General features: G+C 43.2%; 1 protein-coding gene and 2 long non-coding RNA genes across 3 annotated transcripts in view; all 3 read right to left on the reverse strand.

Moving 5' to 3' along the window:
• Positions 1 to 20,898, reverse strand: part of ICA1L (islet cell autoantigen 1 like) — a 25,073-nt gene extending 4,175 nt beyond the window's left edge. The window contains exons 1-10 of the mRNA XM_081879720.1: positions 19,976 to 20,898; positions 17,395 to 17,607; positions 17,038 to 17,110; positions 16,259 to 16,382; positions 14,608 to 14,806; positions 13,390 to 13,515; positions 11,381 to 11,479; positions 7,588 to 7,670; positions 5,616 to 5,662; positions 2,970 to 3,055 (exon numbers count right to left, since the gene is read on the reverse strand). Coding sequence (XP_081735846.1) covers positions 2,970 to 3,055; positions 5,616 to 5,662; positions 7,588 to 7,670; positions 11,381 to 11,479; positions 13,390 to 13,515; positions 14,608 to 14,806; positions 16,259 to 16,382; positions 17,038 to 17,110; positions 17,395 to 17,553 — 996 coding nt within the window. The 5' untranslated portion in view covers positions 17,554 to 17,607; positions 19,976 to 20,898. The remainder of the gene's footprint in view (positions 1 to 2,969; positions 3,056 to 5,615; positions 5,663 to 7,587; positions 7,671 to 11,380; positions 11,480 to 13,389; positions 13,516 to 14,607; positions 14,807 to 16,258; positions 16,383 to 17,037; positions 17,111 to 17,394; positions 17,608 to 19,975) is intronic.
• LOC309335607 lies at positions 5,922 to 7,581 on the reverse strand. The gene is made up of 2 exons (XR_014153597.1): positions 6,622 to 7,581; positions 5,922 to 6,466 (listed from the first exon to the last, which is right to left on the reverse strand). It is a non-coding gene; the product is annotated as an uncharacterized lncRNA (long non-coding RNA).
• On the reverse strand, positions 8,948 to 11,369 carry LOC309335661. Its single transcript, XR_014153624.1, has 3 exons — positions 10,790 to 11,369; positions 10,175 to 10,418; positions 8,948 to 9,441 (listed from the first exon to the last, which is right to left on the reverse strand). It is a non-coding gene; the product is annotated as an uncharacterized lncRNA (long non-coding RNA).
• Positions 20,899 to 20,940: the final 42 nt, after the last annotated feature.

Below are 20,940 nucleotides of genomic sequence, written 5' to 3' on the forward strand. Positions count from 1 at the left end.
AGATACACACACCTGCTTGTACAACTAGTTGACAGAGTGTTTCGTTAGTTTTGTAAAAGAATCTGGGCACAGAATCAGTTGCTACATGTTGACTGGAGTGAGAAGTGTGGTGGTTGAGATAAATTGAGATTCCTACTTTTTACACAACTTACCACCAAAGGTTGTTACTGCCAAGGCATTGTAGTTAATGAAGTATTGCAGAGTGATATAGGGATGGAAAATTCCTGGTACGTAAGAATTCAAAATACTTGATGGCTTGGTTTTCATCTACACATTTCCCAAATACAGTTCTCCAATATTAGTGCCATGAAAACAAACTGACAGGCTAATTGAATAGGTTGTAAAGTGACTCCGGGCGGCGCTGTGGTCTAAACCACAGAGCCTAGGACTTGCCGATCAGAAGGTCGGCGGTTCGAATCCCCGCGGCGGGGTGAGCTCCCGTTGCTCGGTCCCTGCTCCTGCCAACCTAGCAGTTCAAAAGCACATCAAAGTGCAAGTAGATAAATAGGTACCGCTCCGGCGGGAAGGTAAACGGCATTTCTGTGCACTGCTCTGGTTCGCCAGAAGCGGCTTAGTCATGCTGGCCACATGACCCGGAAGCTGTACGCCGGCTCCCTCGGCCAATAAAGCGAGATGAGCGCCGCAACCCCAGAGTCGGTCACGACTGGACCTAATGGTCAGGGGTCCCTTTACCTTTACTAAAGTGACTCCCTTATTTCAAACCCCGAGAGAACTTTCAACAGCAAGAGATTACAAGCAACGTTCCTCTAGATCAGTTGCTTAAAAGATGAAAGCTATTTAGCACCCCTATGAAGAAAAGTACAGGCTGCAAACGTGCCTCAGCCTCTAGGCAACTTGGGCCTAGTCTGCATGGAGCTAGCTTGTGGCATACAAGTTTCTCTGGTTCAGCGCTGTGCTTGCCAGCCTCAGTCACTGGCAGATGCTTTAGCTGGAAGAGATCTGCTTTTAGGGTATAAGCCTGTCTTTGTGTGTGCTATTTGGCTTGCGGCCTCAACAGCTGAGGATGCAGCAAACGCTATGGAACGGCTTTTGGCAAAGCCACTTTGCCTCCTGTGCTTCAGGAAGACAAAAACGAACTGGTAGCAAGGAAAGAGAAATGGGTTGGATAATGCCTGGACAATCCTACATTCATGAAAAGGAGAGGGTGCAGAACCCAAGTAAGGTATAATGACTGTGCCTGAGTTCTCTGCAAAGAAGGCTGGGTGTGGTGAGACAGAGGGAGGATGTTGTGTGAGCCAGCTGCTGTCTAGTGTAAATGAATATTAGAGGTGTTTCTTCCCCTAATCAAGAATGATCTATCGCTCCTCTGCCCCTATTCAGGTACTCTCCTATTTATGACTGCTTTATTTTCAATCATCCAGAACCGGATGCTGTCCCACGTCAACGCGGCTGATAGCTTCTACTACTTTTGTAAAATATTGTGCTTAAAGGTAGCTATGGCTGCAAGCTTGCAGATATAATAATAATAATAATAATAATAATAATAATAATAATAATAATTTATTATTTGGACCCAGCCCATCTGGCTGGGTTTCCCCAGCCACTCTGGGCGGCTTCCAACAAAGATGAAAAATACACTAAAATGTCACATATTAAAAACCTCCCTGAACAGGGCTGCCTTCAGATGTCTTCTGAATGTCAGGTAGTTGTTTATCGCTTTGACATCTGATGATACTTAATTGGCTTAGGATTTTATTTATGTTAAGTGATGAATTAATATGTTTAATTCCATAAGGTGAAGATTTAAGGATGTTAATGTTTAAGTTAAATTTCATAAGAATTGGGATTTGGAAAACCATTAAAAGGACATGCAATGAAATTCAACCAAGGGGAAGCGAGAAAGTCACTTAACAAAGTTAATAAGTGTAATTTTCAGTAAGGCTATGATTTATGTTTGTCTTGTGTGTTTGTTTGTTTATAATATTGTGAAAACCAATACATTTTTTTGAAAAAATAATACTTAAGGTAGCTATGGCTGGGCCAAACAAAAAACAGCTCAGTAGTGTTCTAGGCAGCATTCCTACTGCTGCTATAAATTATAGTGTAATAGCAGCAGCTGTAGTACTTTTCTACTAAGTTCAGGGCAGCTGGGCCACTAAACCTTAAGTGACAGGGGAGGGGGAAATGGAGAGGATTGCAAGTGGTTACTCAGCAACCATGGAGGCATCTACTAATACTTCCTGTTAACTGATAAACGACAGGGAATGACTGCTTGGTTGTCTAGCAACCGCATGAAAATTACCCGTATTTCCTAGTCCCTTTTCCAACTTAAACTCAGCGAGCCTGAAGCCAGCTGGTAAGTTGCAAGACAGCTGCTGGTGTGATGGGATTCCTCAGGTCAAGAGGAGAAAGAGAGGTGGTGGATGTTATAAATGTGGAGTTGACAATGGAGACCAAAAGGCCGCACTAATTCATTAAGAGATAGTAAAAAGAAAGAGAGGCTTAAAACCACAGAAGAGAAGATAGTCCACTAATTCACTCCTTTAAAGAATATGCAAAAAAAAGAAAAGAAAAAGGAATTGAGGCAGAGTGGTAGAGAATGCAATTAAAAAGATCGCAAAAGGTATTAATGAATTCACCAAATTGTTGTTAAAACAATGGGGCATTAGAGAACATGGTGCCTAGACCTCTGTCCTCCCCCTTTGCTTTTTTGTATACACACCCACCCATCATCATATTTACTATATGAAGCAAGCTGTGTAGCCCAGGCACCCAATATCAAAGGAAAAATGCAATCACACTGTCCTTAACGCATCACAATACAGATATTTTCTGTACACAGAGAATGCCATTGTGAAAGGAAAGTGTTAATATATTAATTTTCTATTATTTTATATAGCTATTATAATGTTTCATACAAACTATCTTGACATTTTATTGCAATCAAGCAGCATATATTATTTTGTTAAATAAATGAATGAATAAAATGAAGCATTATTATTTTTTGCAGATTGAGAATTATTACCTTTTTCAGAGATGCATGGATCACCAGATTTGCTCATCTGACAGAGGTTCTCTTTTGTTTCATCTGACCCTGGAATACCAGAAGAAAATATTCTTGGAAATAAATGTATCAAATATAAAAGTATAAATCCCAAGCAGAAATTTCTAAATAATCTATCTGGTTCAACACTGTCCATTAATAATACTGCTTATGGTGTTACATCATCTCAGTGAATATGCTACTATAATGCAACAGATAAAATCAGACACAAAAATACCAGTAAAAGCTTCATATTGTGAGATGTAATTAACTAAGTCATACTCGGAGTAGACCCACTGAAATCAATGGGCCTAAGTTAGTCAAGTCCCTGATTTTAATATGTCTAATGAGCATGACTTAATTGGATATAGCTCTTACTATTTAATAGTTTTGTTCTTGCAACCTTGGGAAACAAATCTTTACATTCACTTTATCGCTCAGAACATGTCACGTTCCATCATTATATCTACATATTATACCCACCTTATCCCTATCCCGGATTTTCAATTTTATCACATGTAACTTATACTGCACTCCGATGCATGTCTGTCTAGAAGTAAATCTGTTGAGTTTTATAGTACTTATGTCCAGGTAAGTTGGTATAGGATTGCAGCCTTAGATAAGCCAAAAAGAACATTCTATTTTGTCTAAAGGCATAGGGTTGTATTCAATGTAGCAATAAGCTTTTCCGTTTTTAGCGTTTTCTATTTCATATATGTTTTTGTATTTTTATCTGTAAACTGCCTTGAGTACCAGACTGGGGAAAAGGTGGGATATAAATGTAAATGTAATAATAATATAATAGGAGTGCATTTTGCCAGCTTTGGCTTGTGTGCCGAGTAAGATTGCCTTCCATAAACACGGTTTTAACAATGAGTCCATAAGTGACCGTGGAGGCCAATTCTGGATCCACACGTCCTTCCACGATCACGGTGAGGGTTTGCCAAGCATGCCTTCCTCTTAGCACGTTTCTCCCTTGCGTCCTGAGTTCGAGTGTCTTCAAAGCCCATGACACCTTTGGTAAAGGCTGTTCTCCAGTTGGAGCGCTCGCAGGCAAGTGTTTCCCAATTGTTGGTGTTTATACTACATATTTTTACATTTGCCTTGAGACAGTCTTTAAACCTCTTTTAACTGATGGATGGTGTAAGTGTACCTTGCTCAAGGAGTGGACAGTAGTTTTTATTCAATGGAAATCACTTCTCCCTCCCAGCACTGCTCTTTGAACCTCCAAAAACCAAAGGCTCAAACAGGGTGAGGCTGTTTCAAAGCCCTTTGTTAAACATCCCTGCTCTCCTCTATAAACCTCTGATTTTTGGAGGTTTAAGCCAGCAGCACAGGGAAACTACAAAGGGCTATTGTATCAGGTGACTGACAGGTGTGCAATTTCACTCACCTGCAAACTTTTGCCCATAAGAGCCATTAAGATCTGGCCCACTGGCCAGAAAAGGCTCCCTACCACTGCTAAATGTAGCCCTGGACCAGGGTATCTGAGAAGCTGCCTCTCCCCCTACGCACATCCTTCTCACTTAGATTTGTGGATGACGATTTGGTGATGGCTTCATGATCCCGCAGTAAACCGTAATGTGACTCAAGTACATGCTTTTCTCTATGATAGCCTAGTTCTTTTTGACTTCTTAGACTAGCTTATTTCTTGAAATATACTCTGAGTCGAGTGGACTTCATGCTCTTTATTCAGCTCATAGTGGTGAGGAGGAAATGGAAGTTCCCCCCAAAATATCTGCTTTATATACATTATTTACACAATGGGCTGCACGTGATTGGCTAATTCTGGGATTCTCCTGTAGGCCAATCAGGCTGTGGATTCACTTCCACCTGGAGCTGGATTGGGTGGCTCCTGCGGACCAATCATACTGCTTCATTGTTCTAGGACCAATCAGACTGCTGCATTTTGAATCCTATTGTTCTAGGACCAATCAGACTGCTGCGTTTTGGATCCTATTCAACTCAGTACATAACTTTTCTGAAGCTTTTTTATTATTGTTGGCTTCATATTTTTAATTTTGCTTTATTATTAGTGCAGTGGTGCCTTGGGTTACATACGCTTCAGGTTACATACGCTTCAGGTTACGGACTCCGCTAACCCAGAAATAGTGCTTCAGGTTAAGAACTTTGCTTCAGGATGAGAACAGAAATCGTGCTCTGGCGGCTAAAGTGGTGCTTCAGGTTAAGAACAGTTTCAGGTTAAGAATGGACCTCCGGAACGAATTAATTACTTAACCCAAGGTACCACTGTATTATGCTCTACTTTTGTACACCTCTTGAATATTCTATAAATGAATTTGGAAATAAATAAATATTACAGTAGGTTGACTTATTCCGATTTAGATCATTGTTCCATCAAGCTTACTTAATGTCTGCACTGACTAGCGGTGAGACTCCAGGTTTAAGCCAGGACTCACTCTCAGCCCTTCCTGCAGATGCCCAGAATTAAATCTGGAACCTTTTGAATGCAAGGGAAAGAATAATGGAGTGGCGAATCCAAAATGCTCCCCTCCCCCCTAATATTCATCATCATCTGGGGGCCCTGAAACACCACAAAGCCTTTGTTACTGGTTCCAGAGATAATCTAACCAAATATTTGGCATCTTACCTGAGTCTGACAGAATTTCAGAGGCATCTTCATCCAGTAAAATCAGCCTTGAGTAAAAATAAATAAAAAGTCATATCAAGCTTTATGCCACTGCATGCATTTATTTGTGGTGATATTAGTAAAAATAGTGCAAGCCTATATACATATACCTTCTCTAAAGTAAATCCCAGTGAGTTCAAAAGAGCATATCACCAGGTAAGTTTTCTTAGCATTCCAATTTTTATTTCTGAATTCATATGGCCAAGTTCCAAGGAATAATATCTGCAGAGAATAGTTGCTCTATTTCCTTTAATCAGTTCTTTTCCCCCCCTAGAAAAAGAAGTGCCGGAACTCACCATTAATGCCACCCTTGTTCTCTTATAATGGCAGTGGTGCCTGCGAGTTCCGGCTGAAAATGCCCTGCCCTTAAGTATTATGTTAATTTTAGAAAGAATTTATTTTAAAAGCTGAAAACCCACAGCCTGGGTTGTAACACCGGTGGGTATTGTTTGTCTCTAAATGGGATATGGGGGGTGGGGAGGGTGTAGGTTGGTAGCTTCCCATTGTCACAACAAGGTACTCATGCTCGCTGGATTCACCAAGTTGATCACATCTGACAGCCCTTGTAAAAGATACAGCGCAGACGCTCAACGTGTGCATCAAATATTTAGAGCAGGGGTCAGCAACCTAAGGCCCAGGGGCCGGAAACGGCCCGCTGAGGTCTTTTGACTGGCCCCCGAACCGAGTTGCCCGCTTGCCAATTTAGTGCAGCGCGGGGACTCACTTCCACAGCGCTGGAAATCATATCTGCGCAGACGCAGACCCCGGAAATCGCATCTGCACATGCCAAAATTTGTGGGCGGGCGCACGATCTGGCCCAAGCAGTGGCGTAGCGTGGGGGGTGCAGGGGGGCCCGGCCGCACCGGGTGCAACATCTGGGGGTTAGGGTTAGGGGGCGCAAATCCACGGGTTAGGGGGCGCAAATTACTTGCCTTGCCCCGGGTGCTGACAACCCACGCTACGCCACTGGGCCCAAGCAAGATAAACCTTGCTGACCCCGGATTTAGAGAGTAACAGCAGCTGTGTGTGCTTGATCCAGCACCTAGAGAGGATCTCTCTTCCTCCCCCCCCCTCCCATGCACTAGTGTCTCCAACTGGCCTGGCAGCACATGAATACCCATCCTACACAGAGCATCAAGCAGTCCAGGTGCTCATGAGCAGACTCTTCTGTTCATTTCAGTTTATTTATTTAGCATCTTTATAGCCCATCTTTCACATCCAGGCACTGACCATGCTCAGAGCTGCTTAAAGGTAAAGGTAAAGGGACCCCTGACCATTAGGTCCAGTCGTGACCGACTCTGGGGTTGCGGCGCTCATCTCACTTTATTGGCCAAGGGAGCTGGCGTACAGCTTCCGGGTCATGTGGCCAGCATGACTAAGCCGCTTCTGGCGAACCAGAGCAGCGCACGGAAACGCCGTTTACCTTCCCGCAGGAGCGGTACCTATTTATCTACTTGCACTTTGAGGTGCTTTCGAACTGCTAGGTTGGCAGGAGCAGGGGCCGAGCAACAGGAGCTTGGCTTGTGCAAAATGGTCCTCAGACCATGTCCTGGAATCAGTTGTTGAAGTGTACCTTAAATGGAATAGAGGAGAGACACTGGCAGGTCCCCACTCGAGATGAATGACACTGAGAACCAGCTAAGGAAATCTTTATTCACTTGCAAGAGCCTGGAGAATGAAGGAAGGGAATGGGTAGGCCAGCCTCCTCCAGAGACCCTCAGCAACCAGGATGGTAACAATTATGATGTCAAGAATTACAAGTTGCTCTAACCCCTTTGACTTGGTCTGCCTCTTTCTCCCCACCACCATGTGGCCTCCAGCAAATGAACTAAGCCTTGCTCCCTCCTTAGCCTTACCTGGCATGCAAAAAGATGGACTACGTGCTCAGTTTTGGCTATTTAGATCTCTGACATGTTAAACCATTAAAACTTACTTATCAAGCATTTCAGGGGTACTCTCTTCTTCCGCTTTCTCCTTCTCTTCCTCAGTAGATTGGTTAACCAGCTTCTGCAATTGCTCATAAAATTGTTATTTAAAATAAAATTGTCTATAGTTTGATCCCCTCCAACAAGAGTTGTATTAGGCTAAGACTGGTTGTGTAAGAGTATTAGCTTTCCTATACATATAATTGTCAGGCCACCATAGTAAAAAACAGAAAACCTTAATGTAATTTGTTTTAAACAAGTACTGTGCGTGCTGAAAGCTTGCTGTTGATATTAGAACACTGCTAAGCTAGTAACCCATCTGATGGGTTATCTTCTAGGGAGAAAGAATAAATACTATGCTTCGTAATTAGATTTATTTACCTATTGACTTATATTGGACCCCTTCTTTATCACAATTACACTGGGGCTGGACAATGCTACCAGTATGACAGTGAAATGTGCTCTGCACAGGACAAAGAGGGAGAAGCATGTAAAAACACAGCAAAAATGAGCCGTGCCTCCAACGTCCTTGACAACAGCATCACTGCCCCCCAGTCACACGACATGAGAGAGGCACTGCTCTTATGCTGGCCACAAATGGAGCAGTAAATCCACACTGGCTAATCTGAGGGTATGGCAGGGCGATGCAATGCCACCTCAATGTGCACAACACACAAGCACGCAATACCACAACACCCACCATCACACGAGTCAAGGATACAGATCTCTAGATGCCCCAGGCACCCCTGCAGGCTAGCACCCCAGCCCCAGGACCTAATTGGAATCCTCCTGAGAAGACATGGGACAATGCCACAACCATCCAACTGCTAAGCTGGTGCTGCTAAGCAGCATCTTACCAGGCCTACCCCTATCACACAACCCTGTTCATATTCCCACCTGTTATGTACTGAAGTTCTCACCCTGGGCCAGCAGGGGGATACTGTAGATAGTTATGCAAATAAGGGATCAAAAGTGACGTTCAGTGATTGGATAGTTTTAGAAAATTGTTACAGTTACATTGTACTGGAGCAGGCTGACTGAACCCTTCAGTTCAGTTCTGTCCAAGCCTGTGAATAAACAAGAGCTGTTTGAAGAATCGCTGTGTTGTCTGATATGTTCACCCACAACTTAACACCACCACCCCTTGCGCACCTGTCTTGACAGCGGCTTTTATGTACCCCACTGGCTTCTATAATAATAATAATAATAATAATAATAATAATAATAATAATTTATTATTTATACCCTGCTCATCTGGCCGGGTCTCCCCAGCCACTCTGGGCGGCTTCCAACAAAACACTAAAATACAATAACCTATTAAATATTAAAAGCTTCCCTAAACAGGGCTGCCTTTAGATGTCTTCTAAAAGTTTGGTAGTTATTTTTCTCTGGGAGGGCGTTCCACAAGGCGGGCACCACTACCGAGAAGGCCCTCTGCCTGGTTCCCTGTAACTTGGCTTCTCACAGCGAGGGAACCGCCAGAAGGCCCTTGGCGCTGGACCTCAGTGTCTGGGCAGAACGATGGAGGTGGAGACGCTCCTTTGGGTATACTGGACCGAGTGCTAAGGTATACCAGGTGCTAAGGCCCCACAGCTGGTGTAAAATAAAGGGCTGTACCCTTAAGCACAGTCGTGGAAAAGGCAAGCAGACTCTACAAGCCACATATTGATAGAATTACCAAGCCTTGTTTCTTTTTCACATTATTACTATGGTCACAGTTAAGGCTTCATTTTTCCCTTTCCTTTCAAGACAGTCATGCATCTTAAAAGGCTTTTTGGGACACTTCTTGCCATGGAGGTGCTGTTGTTCCAGCAGGGACTTAATCAGTACAAATATCTCTCTCCAAACTGGAATAGCCCTTCCTAAATATAATAATAATAATAATAATAATAATAATAATAATAATAATAATAATAAATTTATTTCTATCCTGCCCTCCCCAGCCAAAGCTAGGCTCAGGGCGGCTAACAACAATAAAATAATACAACATTCTAAAATCATTTCATTATAAAATTAATTCAAATCAAATTGATGGCAACCATTGGGCTAAAGTTCTGTGAAGATTGCCAAAGGAGGGAGTCAGGCTGTGCCCTGACCAAAGGCCTGGTGGAACAGCTCTGTCTTGCAGGCCCTGTGGAAAGATGTCAAGTCCCGCAGAGCCCTGGTCTCTTGTGACAGAGCATTCCATCAAAAAGCCCTGGCTCTGGTTGAGGCCAGCCTAACCTCTCTTTGACCTGGGACCTCCAAGATGTTTTTGTTTGAAGACCATAAGGTCCTCCGTGGGACATACCAGGAGAGGCGGTCCCGTAGGTATGAGGGTCCTAGGCCATATAGGGCTTTAAAGGTTAAAATCAGACTTTAAACCTGATCCTGTACTCCACCGGGAGCCAGTGCAGCTGGTATAGCACCGGGTGAATGTGATCTTGCAGCGTGGACCCCATAAGGAGTCTCGCCACGGCATTCTGCACCCGGTGGAGTTTCTGGGTCAGTCTCAAGGGCAGCCCCACGTAGAGCGAGTTACAATAAACAAGGCTGGAGGTGACCGTCGCGTGGATCACAGTGGCTAGGTCAGGGCGAGAGAGGTAAGGAGCCAACTGCAACTAAACAACTAAAAGGACATTAAAATAATAGAGGAGAATATCCTGGCAGTCATGATGTCGCCTTGCAAGACAAACCACTACTTTCTCCCAGGTGATTGTAAGCCCAATCCTGTTTCATATGTAAGTTTTTCTGGAATTACACCTAAGGCTCAAACCACGTATTTCAGATAAAGAAAAGTCATAACTTGTGGATGGGGAAATTAATTACATGTCATTACATGTCTTAAGTTTTTTCACATCTGTCAGAGGCTTAGCACTGTCCAGCTGGCCATAGATAAGACTCCGGGCTCCCAGCCAGTTCCAAACAATTTATTTATTTGACAAAGTTCAAACGTACATCTCCAGCATTTCCATTAACCTCCTTCCCCTTTGTGCGGAGTTGTTCCCTCTAATGTTACTTCCTCCTTTTCCGCACCCAGCATGCAAGTCTGCGAAAACTCCTCCCCTTACTTCCTCTGTGTAAAGCATGACTTGTCCCAGGCTCATCCTCCTTCCCCCTCTACGTCAGACTGACTGTCAGACGACAAGCTGCTGATAATCTCTTTAGGCTCTCTATAACTGCTGGTTTCTGTCCTTTCATCTTTTCCCGTTTGCCTCTCCCTGACAACACCTCTGCCCCACAAGCAGCACGAGACAGGGAGATATTAATATGATGCTATCACATCACACGTTTTTTCAGCTACACTTTGCTAGGAAGACACAGCTTGGCAGTGGCCTTCTATCTTTCCAGAATGAGTAATTTGGGCCTAAGATGTTTTAAGTATACATTTGAAAATACACTTGGAGCGCAGAATATGCTGTGCTGACTGACCTAAATACTAAACAGTATATTTTGAAATACAGTGGAACCTCGGTTTTTGAGCATCTCGGAAGCCAAATGTTTTGGAAGCTAAACGGTGAAAACCTGGAAGTAATTGCTTCCATTTTCAAACGTGCCTCGGAAGTCGAACGGCCTCTGTGGAGTGTTTTTCAATTTTCTCAGTGGAAATTGCTGACAGCGCTTTGTGCATATTTGTTGAACATTTCGGAAGTTGAATGGTCTACCGACACAGATTACATTCAACAACCGAGGTTCTGCTATAAAATGGATACAAGCAAGGAAACACAATCCCAAACTAGCTAGCTAAATGCAGTATGCTTACTTCTCTAGACCTGGCGTGTTTTGTTTTTTTTTAACCAACTAAGTGAAAAATATATTTACCTCACATGCATTCTGATGATACAAGTGGAGATGCGCAAAGCCTTCATTAATTTCATTCATCTTTTGAACAGTCTTTTCACAGAAATGCAAAAAGGTCATCTAAAGAAAGCAAAGTAAAATACATTTACAGTATATGTACGTACGTGTGTGTGTGTGAGTGAGATATTATCTTTTAAAAAATCATTTTGTGCACAAAATTGAAATAGCAAAGGATATACAGTAAATAATGAATGGATGTCATTATTTTTCTATATGATTGCATTGAAGTGAACAGGCTACACTTAAAATATCATCAGGAAACACTTGCCCTCCAGAGCTGTTATTTAGGGACACATTTTAGTCAGTTATGGTTGCACAGCTAGCTTGGAAAAAAGGTGAAACAGCACAGAGAGCAAGGGTGGAGTTGTCTTTTTCTGGAGGAAAAAACAAACAGACATTTTTTTCTGGGTGTTCTACAGGAGCTTTAAAAAAACTGATCTAATTCTAAGGTGAACAGGGAAAGCTTGCCTTTAACTATTCAAGGGCCCCATCTGCACTGTACATGTAGGACACTGTCCTACCACTTTAAACATTCATGGCTTCCCTCAAAGAACTCTGGGAACTGTAGTTATGTTAAGGCTGCGGAGAGTGGTGAGGAGAGTCCTATTCCCCTCATATAGCTGCTATCCTCTGACTTGCTTCGAAAGAGGGATTAACTGTTAAACCAATCTCAGCACCCTGAACATCACTACAGAGAGCAGTGTGGTGTAGTGGTTAGCGATAGACTTGTAATCTGGGGAACCGGGTTCGCTTCCCCGCTCCTCCACATGCAGCTGCTGGGTGACCCTGGGCCAGTCACACTTCTCTGAAGTCTCTCAGCCCCACTCACCTCCCAGAGTGTTTGTTGGAGGGGAGGAAGGGAAAGGAGATTGTGAGCCGCTTTGAGACTCCTTAAAGGGAGTGAAAGGCGGGATATCAAATCCAAACTCTTCTTCTTCTTCTTCTACAGCTCCCAGAATTCTTTGGGGGAAGCTGTGACTGATTTAAGTGGCATGATGCTGCTTTTAAATGTGTAAGGTAAAGGTAAAGGACCCCTGTTAAGCTTATTGGAGATTGGAATAAATTTTTGGTCTATATTGAAGGAAACTATAGAAACTTACCAACTATAGCAGGTCTGTTATAAAACTTACAATGTATAAAATTAGTAACCAATACCAGCTGTAGAAAAGAAAGCCTTTAACTAAGAAACCCGAAACCAGCAGGGAAGGAAGTCAGTATGTGTATCTGAAATGTATATCTAAAATTGTTGTATGTACCAATCTTTTTTCTTTTTCTTTTTTTTTTTTTCATGTGTAAGTGTATTCGTCTTTTAATTTATTTTTCTTTTGTGTATGTTGTGTATCTTGTAAATGAAATTCAATAAAAAGAATTTAATAAATAAATAAATAAATGTGTAAGGTAAAGGTAAAGGACCCCTGTCCTTTCAAAGGCAACTATGAGGTTGCGGTGCTCATCTCGCTTTCAGGCCGAGGGAGCCAGCGTTTGTCCACAGACTGCTTTCTGGATCATGTGGCCAGCATGACTAAACCGCTTCTGGTGCAACCGTACACCGTGACGGAAAGCAGAGCACACGGCAACGTGTTTACCTTCCTACCACAGCAGTACCTATTTATCTACTTGCACTGGCATGCTTTTGAACTGCTAGGTTGTCAGGAGCTGGGACAGAGCAACAGGAGCTCACCCCCTTGTGGGGATTCGAACCACCGACCTTCTGATCGGCAAGCCCAAGAGGCTCGGTGGTCTAGACCACAGCGCCACCCGCATCCCATCCACAGATGGGACCTAGGTCATGTGGAAGTACCCTAATATATCGTTTATACTTCCATCAGTCAGCTGTTCTTAAGCATCCTATGCCTACTAGATCATTATGAACACAGGAAGAGCCTACATTAAGCTAAACATGTTCAGCTTCAAAGGTCATTCATCAATGGCATAGAAATTCTCACGCCGTCTAAAATGGGAGCGGATACCTGGTAGACAGCAAGACAGTGTGACAGCATATTACAGCGGCTGGCTCCAAGAAGATCCACCTTTTGACAAACATCCATCTTCAGCTTATCAAACTGTGCTTTGGTATTTCTTACCTGCATCTGCACCTAGAATAATTAAAGAGGAAACTGAAATGATGTTTGAAAGCAAACAAATAAGCACAGCACTCGTTTAGGTGCATGCTCTAAAATTCACTATTTATACTTAGCAGCCTAATCATATGAGCTTCTGCACAAGCACAGCAGCCTATAAGATCAGGCTTGGCACATATGGTATGGGGGAACAGTTAATCTTGTATTAGTGCTATGACAACTCCCATTAGCTTCTTTGTATCTTGCATACTAATCTGTGTATACTCTACATATTCCTCACACACTGAAGCACTGACTGGACATCTCAAACAAACATAAGCAAAAGAATAAATTACTTCTGCAGTGATTATTTAGGAGGATGCGTCTTCCTATTCCTCCAATATTTACACAAACTCACACCCCAGGAGTTATTACTCTTAATTAAAGGCAAGTAAGCCTTTGTTTCTTTCACTTTAACTCCTTTCTTGAAATCTTCAAAAGTGCATTTTATCCTGCAGAATCAGGGGGATTTAAAGTACAAATAAATATGGGATTCCCACTTCTTGGTGTGACGGAGCGGGGAAACATTTCGGAAGAGAGTGCATGTGCTTGAAACTCATCACCAAACGTTCTCCAGATACAATTCCTGGAAGAAACAGGGCCTACAACAGTCTACCCCAACCTTTCGGATCACAATTCCCATTAGCAGAGGCGCCGGCTTGCAAGGATGATGGGGGGGGGGGGGGCATTGTTATGTACTGAAGTTCTCGCCCTGGGCCAGCAGGAGGATACTGTAGATAGTTATGCAAATAAGGGATCGAAAGTGACGTTCAGTGTTTGGATAGTTTTAGAAAATTGTTACAGTAACGTGGTACTGGAGCTCTATATAAGCAGGCTGACTGAACCCTTCAGTTCAGTTCTGTTCTGGCCTGTGAATAAACAAGAGCTGTTTGAAGAATCGCTGTGTTGTCTGATATGTTCACCCACAACTTAACAGCAATGTTGCACACATGACATCAGGATGCATGGCCAATGGTCAGGGATAATGGGAGTTGTAGTCCAAAACATCTGAAGGGCAACAGGCTGGGGAAAGCTGGCCTAGGAAATCTTAGCTTTGGGAATATCTACTTTTCTGAATGTTTCCATTTGTTTGCAAGTGTCTGGGTCCAGTTCTTGCGAAGCATCCTTCATCCACAGCAAAGCCCCTCTATACTCTGTGCGCGCCTGCTCCATTCGATTGATTGTAAGCAAAGTATCTGACACGGCCCTCCGACTAAAGGTTGTAAGTTCTTGTCCGAGGCGAGACAAAGCCGTGCAAAGAGCTAGCCTGAAGTGAGAGGAAAAGTGAATTGGATTAGTTATCACATCAAAACACCAGTGGTACATGGTAGAGGATATAGAGGACAATGAGCAGTTCCAATAATCAATATTTGAATTGCTACATGTTACTATTTTAACGTCCTTGTTAGAAAGCAAATAAAGTTGAGGGTGTTGCATTCAATGATGTATGTACAACAACCATGAGAGATACTGAAACCCTACTTCTAAGTAAAATAATACTAGTCATGTTGTAAATAGTTGTGTCTGCCCTTACCTTATAACAAAGAAATGTGTTTTTATACTGAAAAAAGGTTTTTTAAAACTGCAGCCTGATTTCAATGGGAGGTTCATGTGAAGTTGAGCTTGCATAGCAATAAAGAGCACCAGACTATTAATATCTTAAACATTATCCAACTGAGATGTACACCGCATTTACTTCAAAAATACCATTAAAAAATTGGAATTTTATCCATTAATCCTAAACACTATTTCGTGGATATGTTCATAGTCAGTCAAGTCATGTAATTTTGCAGCAAAGTTTATTTTTGCAAATAATAACCAGAGCGTATATGAATGCAATTTGAATTCTGCATGGACGCTTTTAGTCAAAATGGTCTTTGCAGAAGTTTCTTATGCAGACATTTTCAAAAACTGGTCTTACCTATCATGCCCAGTCAGATACAGCCGAGATCATACCCTCCCTTCCCCTAGTTAATTTCTATCTTGTCTGCAGATTCCAGAGAAGGCTTCACACATACAGTGATACACGCAAAGGCCCTCTCACTACAGACATTTGTGCTATATTTGCAGATATCAAGGGAAGAATGTGCCACATCAGGCATGAGGCTACTCAGTGCAATGTGCTCCTTGTTCTCATGTAGTTCAACATGGGAGTGAAGAACACCCAAACAGAACTAGCAGAGAGAAATTAACATTTGTGGATTCATTGGTTTTTGAAGAAGTGTTCTTACTCTTATCTCAATTCAAGCGATTTGCACTCTGGAACATCAGAAAAGGATCTGACAGTCAGCGTATTAAGTAAAAGCTAAAGGTAAAGGACCCCTGGACAGTTAAGTCCAGCCAAAGGCGACTATGGGGTGTGACACTCATCTCGCTTTCAGGCCAAGGGAGCCGGTGTTTGTCCACAGACAGCTTTCCGGGTAAGGTGGCCAGCATGACTAAACCGCTTCTGGCGCAACGGAACACTGTGACGGAAATCAGAGCACATGGAAATGCCGTTTACCTTCCCGCCGCAGCGGTACCTATTTATCTACTTGCACTGGTGTGCTTTCAAACTGATAGGTTGGCAGGAGCTGGGACAGAGCAACGGAAGCTCACCCCGGCGCAACGATTCAAACCACCAACCTTCTGATCAGCAAGCCCAAGAGGCTCGGTGGTTTAGACCACAGCACCACCCGTGTCCCTTAGTCAACGTATTATTTTTATACAACACACAAACCTTTGTTGGGAAGAAGAACAGAGGGCCTGGCCAGTGGCATCAGTCATCTTGTCAATTTGAGCTTCACCCTGATCTGCTTGCAACTTTAAAAAAAGCCCTAGTTCGTTTTCCTGCTCAGATAGATCTACAAAAGGGAGATACATAATAAATCAGTTCACACATATTCACACAAATTAAAAGCAAGGTCAGGAAAGGAAAAGCATTCTTCTTAGTGACGTTGTTAGATCATAAACTATGTGAGGTTCTCTCTATTGCAGGATACGCATGCTCATGAGAGTCAAACCCACCACTGAACCCAATGTGTTTTGACTATGCGATTTTGGCTTTAGCCATAGGCTTACTGTAGTTTTTCATAGCTGCACTGTTCTGACAACAAGGATATAATAAATGAACTACTGAAAGTAGAGATGGGTGAGCAGCCCTGTGGTCACATCGAAAAGGAACTGGGTCCTTTGACATTCCATTCCAAGAGGGGATATTTCAAGCATTCAAAAGTACATTCCAAGGGCCTGATTGACTCTGCTGCCTGCCACCATCTTCACAGCTGTTTAATATCAATCTCACAACCTGAAAGTGCAGGAATTATTAACTAACTTATGGCACACCTCTTGTTCTAAAGTGCTATGAATAATATATGGCAAAAACTGAAAGCCTGAAAACATTCATCTCACTCAGTATAGAATATATATTTTATTTCACTGTAACATGGATTAAGGAACCTGACATCAAGCAAAGCATTATTATAAAGCAACAAACAGGTAGATTTTTGTCCATTTTACCATTAAGTCTCTGCTGGTATTTTTCAATTGTCTTCAGAAGATCTGTACAGGTCACCTGAATGCTGTGAAAAACCTTAAAAATAAAAGGTGTGTCAGCAAATTAATTTGGCCAGAAAAACAAAAGTGAACATTGAAATAACTGTTGATTTAACTAGCAATCCTCCCAAAAACAAGCTGAATCAATAACCATTTGATAAATTCAGCTAAGTTTTACTCAGCGTAAACCTATTGGAAGTAATAGCCCTGATTTAATGGTATGGTTCTACTCTGAGTAAAAGTTGTATGCCACCCATGGTATTATTAAAGAACTGTACTTACAAATGAATCTCTCTCCGATATATGTATGTATATAATTACCTCTATTTTGGCATCTAATTCTGCATCAGATGCTACCACATGTTCATCTTCTTTCTTTCCTGTAACCTTTATTAAAACTTGTTTTGTTTTCCAGTATTTTTTCTGCATCCTGCTGACTACTGAGTGGCCTTCCAGGTGACCTTGCTTGAAGGTGTCCATGGAGTGACTAAACCCAAAAGTAAATAGATATCCACAAGTTCAATAAAGAAGTATCTAAGAAGATAAAATTGGGGATACGCTGTACCACTTCAGTGCATTTCTCAAGCTTAAAATATAGAAAGTGTAAACTTTCTTTCTTGGACTGGTTGAAAGGAAATACTGTACGCAGTTTGCAAGCTACAGTCTAAGTTTGCATTGGGATGCGAATGCTTAGCAACTTGATATTTATGCTTGGTTTAACTAGATCAGTTTTCCGTATCAGATTAAATGCCATTGTTTACTACAGTACTCCCTGAAATTTAAATTATTGAACAGATATTTCAGATTGAGATCCCTATGAATTTTTAAGACTGTTTTTTTCTTTTTGGAAAAGTGACAGCAACAGTCCTTTTCAGAATCAGAAGAATCTTTATTTGCATCAGCCACTAGCCATAGCAATAAAATAAAATAATATGAACTGAAGATAGAGGTAAAAACGTAACTATACAAAATACATTTTAGAGGTTTACATCAATAATCAAATAATGGAGCTTATTCTAATTGCCCCCACTAAAAACCTTGCAGCTTTTGCTGTAACCTGATCACCTTGATCTGCTAAAAGGAAGGCCACAGTAGCAATGGTGGAGAATAATAGAGGGGCAATCACCTCAAATCCTTATAAAGAGTGCAAGCCAGAAGCGCAAGAGCCACTGACTCAATACTGCCATCTCCACAGGGACACAACTGTTTTTCCAGAGAATTTTTTTTAAATCAACTCTCAAATACAGCCGAAGGCAGTATATTCAATCTTGCGAAAGCAAAAGCGTGTCTGTATTTTGGAATTGTCAAATTTTGCAAACAGGGTGCTGGAGCGTCAAAATGACTAGGTGGGAAATAATCATACCATGGACAAAATTTCCTTATCGTGGCCAATTTATTCTGTCGCTCGATATCATATAAAGGTAAAGGTAAAGGTACCCCTGCCCGTACGGGCCAGTCTTGACAGACTCTGAGGTTGTGCGCCCATCTCACTCAAGAGGCCGGGGGCCAGCGCTGTCCGGAGACACTTCCGGGTCACGTGGCCAGCGTGACAAAGCTGCATCTGGCGAGCCAGCGCAGCACACGGAAACGCCGTTTAACTTCCCACCAGTAAGCGGTCCCTATTTATCTACTTGCACCCAGGGGTGCTTTCTAACTGCTAGGTTGGCAGGCGCTGGGACCGAGCAGCGGGAGCGCACCCCGCTGCGGGGATTCGAACCGCCGACCTTTCGATCGGCAAGCCCTAGGCGCTGAGGCTTTTACCCACAGCGCCACCCGCGTCCCTCGATATCATATAGGCGCTGTCTAATTAAATAATTTGCTTTTCTGGAGTCCAGTGTTAATAACTGTTGCGGTGATAAACCAGAAAAATAGAGCTTTTTGGTTGACAGTTTTAGTCCAAGTGCTCTCAGTAGATTGGTGGGGTTTAAATAGCAACAGTCCCTTTTCCTATGTTCCGTCATCTCAAATGACGCATGCCCAGTTGTAGAACTGATAGCCTATGTCAGGGGTAGGCAACCTAAGGCCCATGGGACACAAGCGACCCATGGGGGTCATTTAACCGGACCATGAGCCACCCCCAAACTGAGCTGCCCGCCCGGCAAGTCCCCACCCGCTGCGCTGAACTGGCACAGCGCGGGGACTCGCTTCCGCAGCACCAGAAATCGCATCTGTGCAGACGCAGGCACTGGAAATCGGAGGCACAGTCCAGCCCATGAAGGGATCTCCGCTGGAGTGAACCAGCCCAGGCGAGGTAAACCTTGCTGACCCCTGTAGTCCAACCCTCTGCCATTGGGAGAAGACCAGCAGCGCTTCCTATTTGCCAAGAGGCTGTTGAAGCGGTGGTATTGGCGGGGTGGGGTGGGGGAGAGGCTGCCAAAAAGGAGGCGGATCTGGTCTCCAAAGGAGCGTGCCCCAGTGGTTGCTACCACCACAGTGACGGCTTTCACAAGCAGCTTAAGGATACCTTCAGGCCCTAGACATTTCCTTTTAGGTTTCAGCAAGTGGGACGCAGGTGGCGCTGTGGGTTAAACCACAGAGCCTAGGGCTTGCCGATCAGAAGGTCGGCGGTTCGAATCCCGACAGGGTGAGCTCCCGTTGCTCGGTCCCTGCTCTTGCCAACCTAGCAGTTCGAAAGCACGTCAAAGTGCAAGTAGATAAATAGGTACCACTCCAGCGGGAAGGTAAATGGCATTTCTGTGTGCTTTTCTGGTTCACCAGAAGCAGCTTAGCCATGCTGGCCACATGACCCAGAAGCTGTATGCCGGCTCCCTCGGCCAGTAAAGCAAGATGAGCACCGCAACGCCAGAGTCGGTCACGACTGGACCTAATGGTCAGGGGTCCCTTTACCTTTACCTTTAAGTCCCTTGGTCAGCTTTCAGGGCTTGAAAGGAGACTTACTTACATCCTTCAACGCAAGGTTAAAAAGTCTATATGCAAGCAGCTATGCGAGGCTGGTAAAACTTTGTATTTAAGAACTCTCCTGGTTGCTATAGGCAACTAGGAGTTCTATACAGGCAAGTGAGGAGCCTGGCTGAGGAGCAAAAGAACACTTGCCCCTTCCTCCTTGGCCAGCAAGGTGACGCAGTAGACTTGTGGTGGACAGGTGCATATGATAAAAGGCAACTTTTTAAATAGCCTGCTAAAGAAGCCACTAGTAGCCTGTTTTTTTTTACCATGCTGGCTGCAGAGAAGGGCTTCCTAATCTCCGGGACCAGTATGGAAACACCAGCTACTCTCTCTCTCTCTCTTAATTATAGGCTAGTAACTTCTGTGGGCTTATTTACAAGGCAAAAGTTCAGGAGGCAGAGGAGTCCAAATGGCAAAAGTGCCAAATGCTTTTATTAGGAACTCAGCTTTAGGTTTTAGCTCTTTCTATAATTGTTCATGGTGCACACTGATGTTTTTGTTTCGGCTGTGATTTTTATCACAGCTGAAACAAAAAACACCAGTGTGCACCATGAACAGAGTGTGCACCAGAGAGTGATATTTATTTTGGATCTAACAAATCAGAAAATAAATAAAAACTTGGGTTTTTCATGGAGCTCTACGAAAGGAATCAAAGTACTGTTGGTGCGTCGAGGGCTGTGGTTGCAGGAAACCAAGGTGGCAACTTCAGTTCCCAAAACTGATCTCAAAAAGGGGTTGTTTGCTTTTAAACCTCTTTATTGTTGCACTCTGTAAAGCTTACTTTGCCCAGTGCCACAAAGGCGAATCACTAAACCACAAAAGAGTTTACCATAATAAACGTGTTAGGTCTGAAGTTGACACCAGACTCTTGATACCAGAGCCTGACACGTCCATTTATTTATTTGTTTATTAAATTTCCCTTCCCACCCTTCCTCCCAAAGCAATTCAGGGTGGCTACTC

Source organism: Podarcis erhardii (genome assembly GCF_964252035.2).
Source record: "Podarcis erhardii genome assembly, chromosome: 1".
NCBI classification, from domain to species: Eukaryota; Metazoa; Chordata; class Lepidosauria; order Squamata; family Lacertidae; genus Podarcis; species Podarcis erhardii.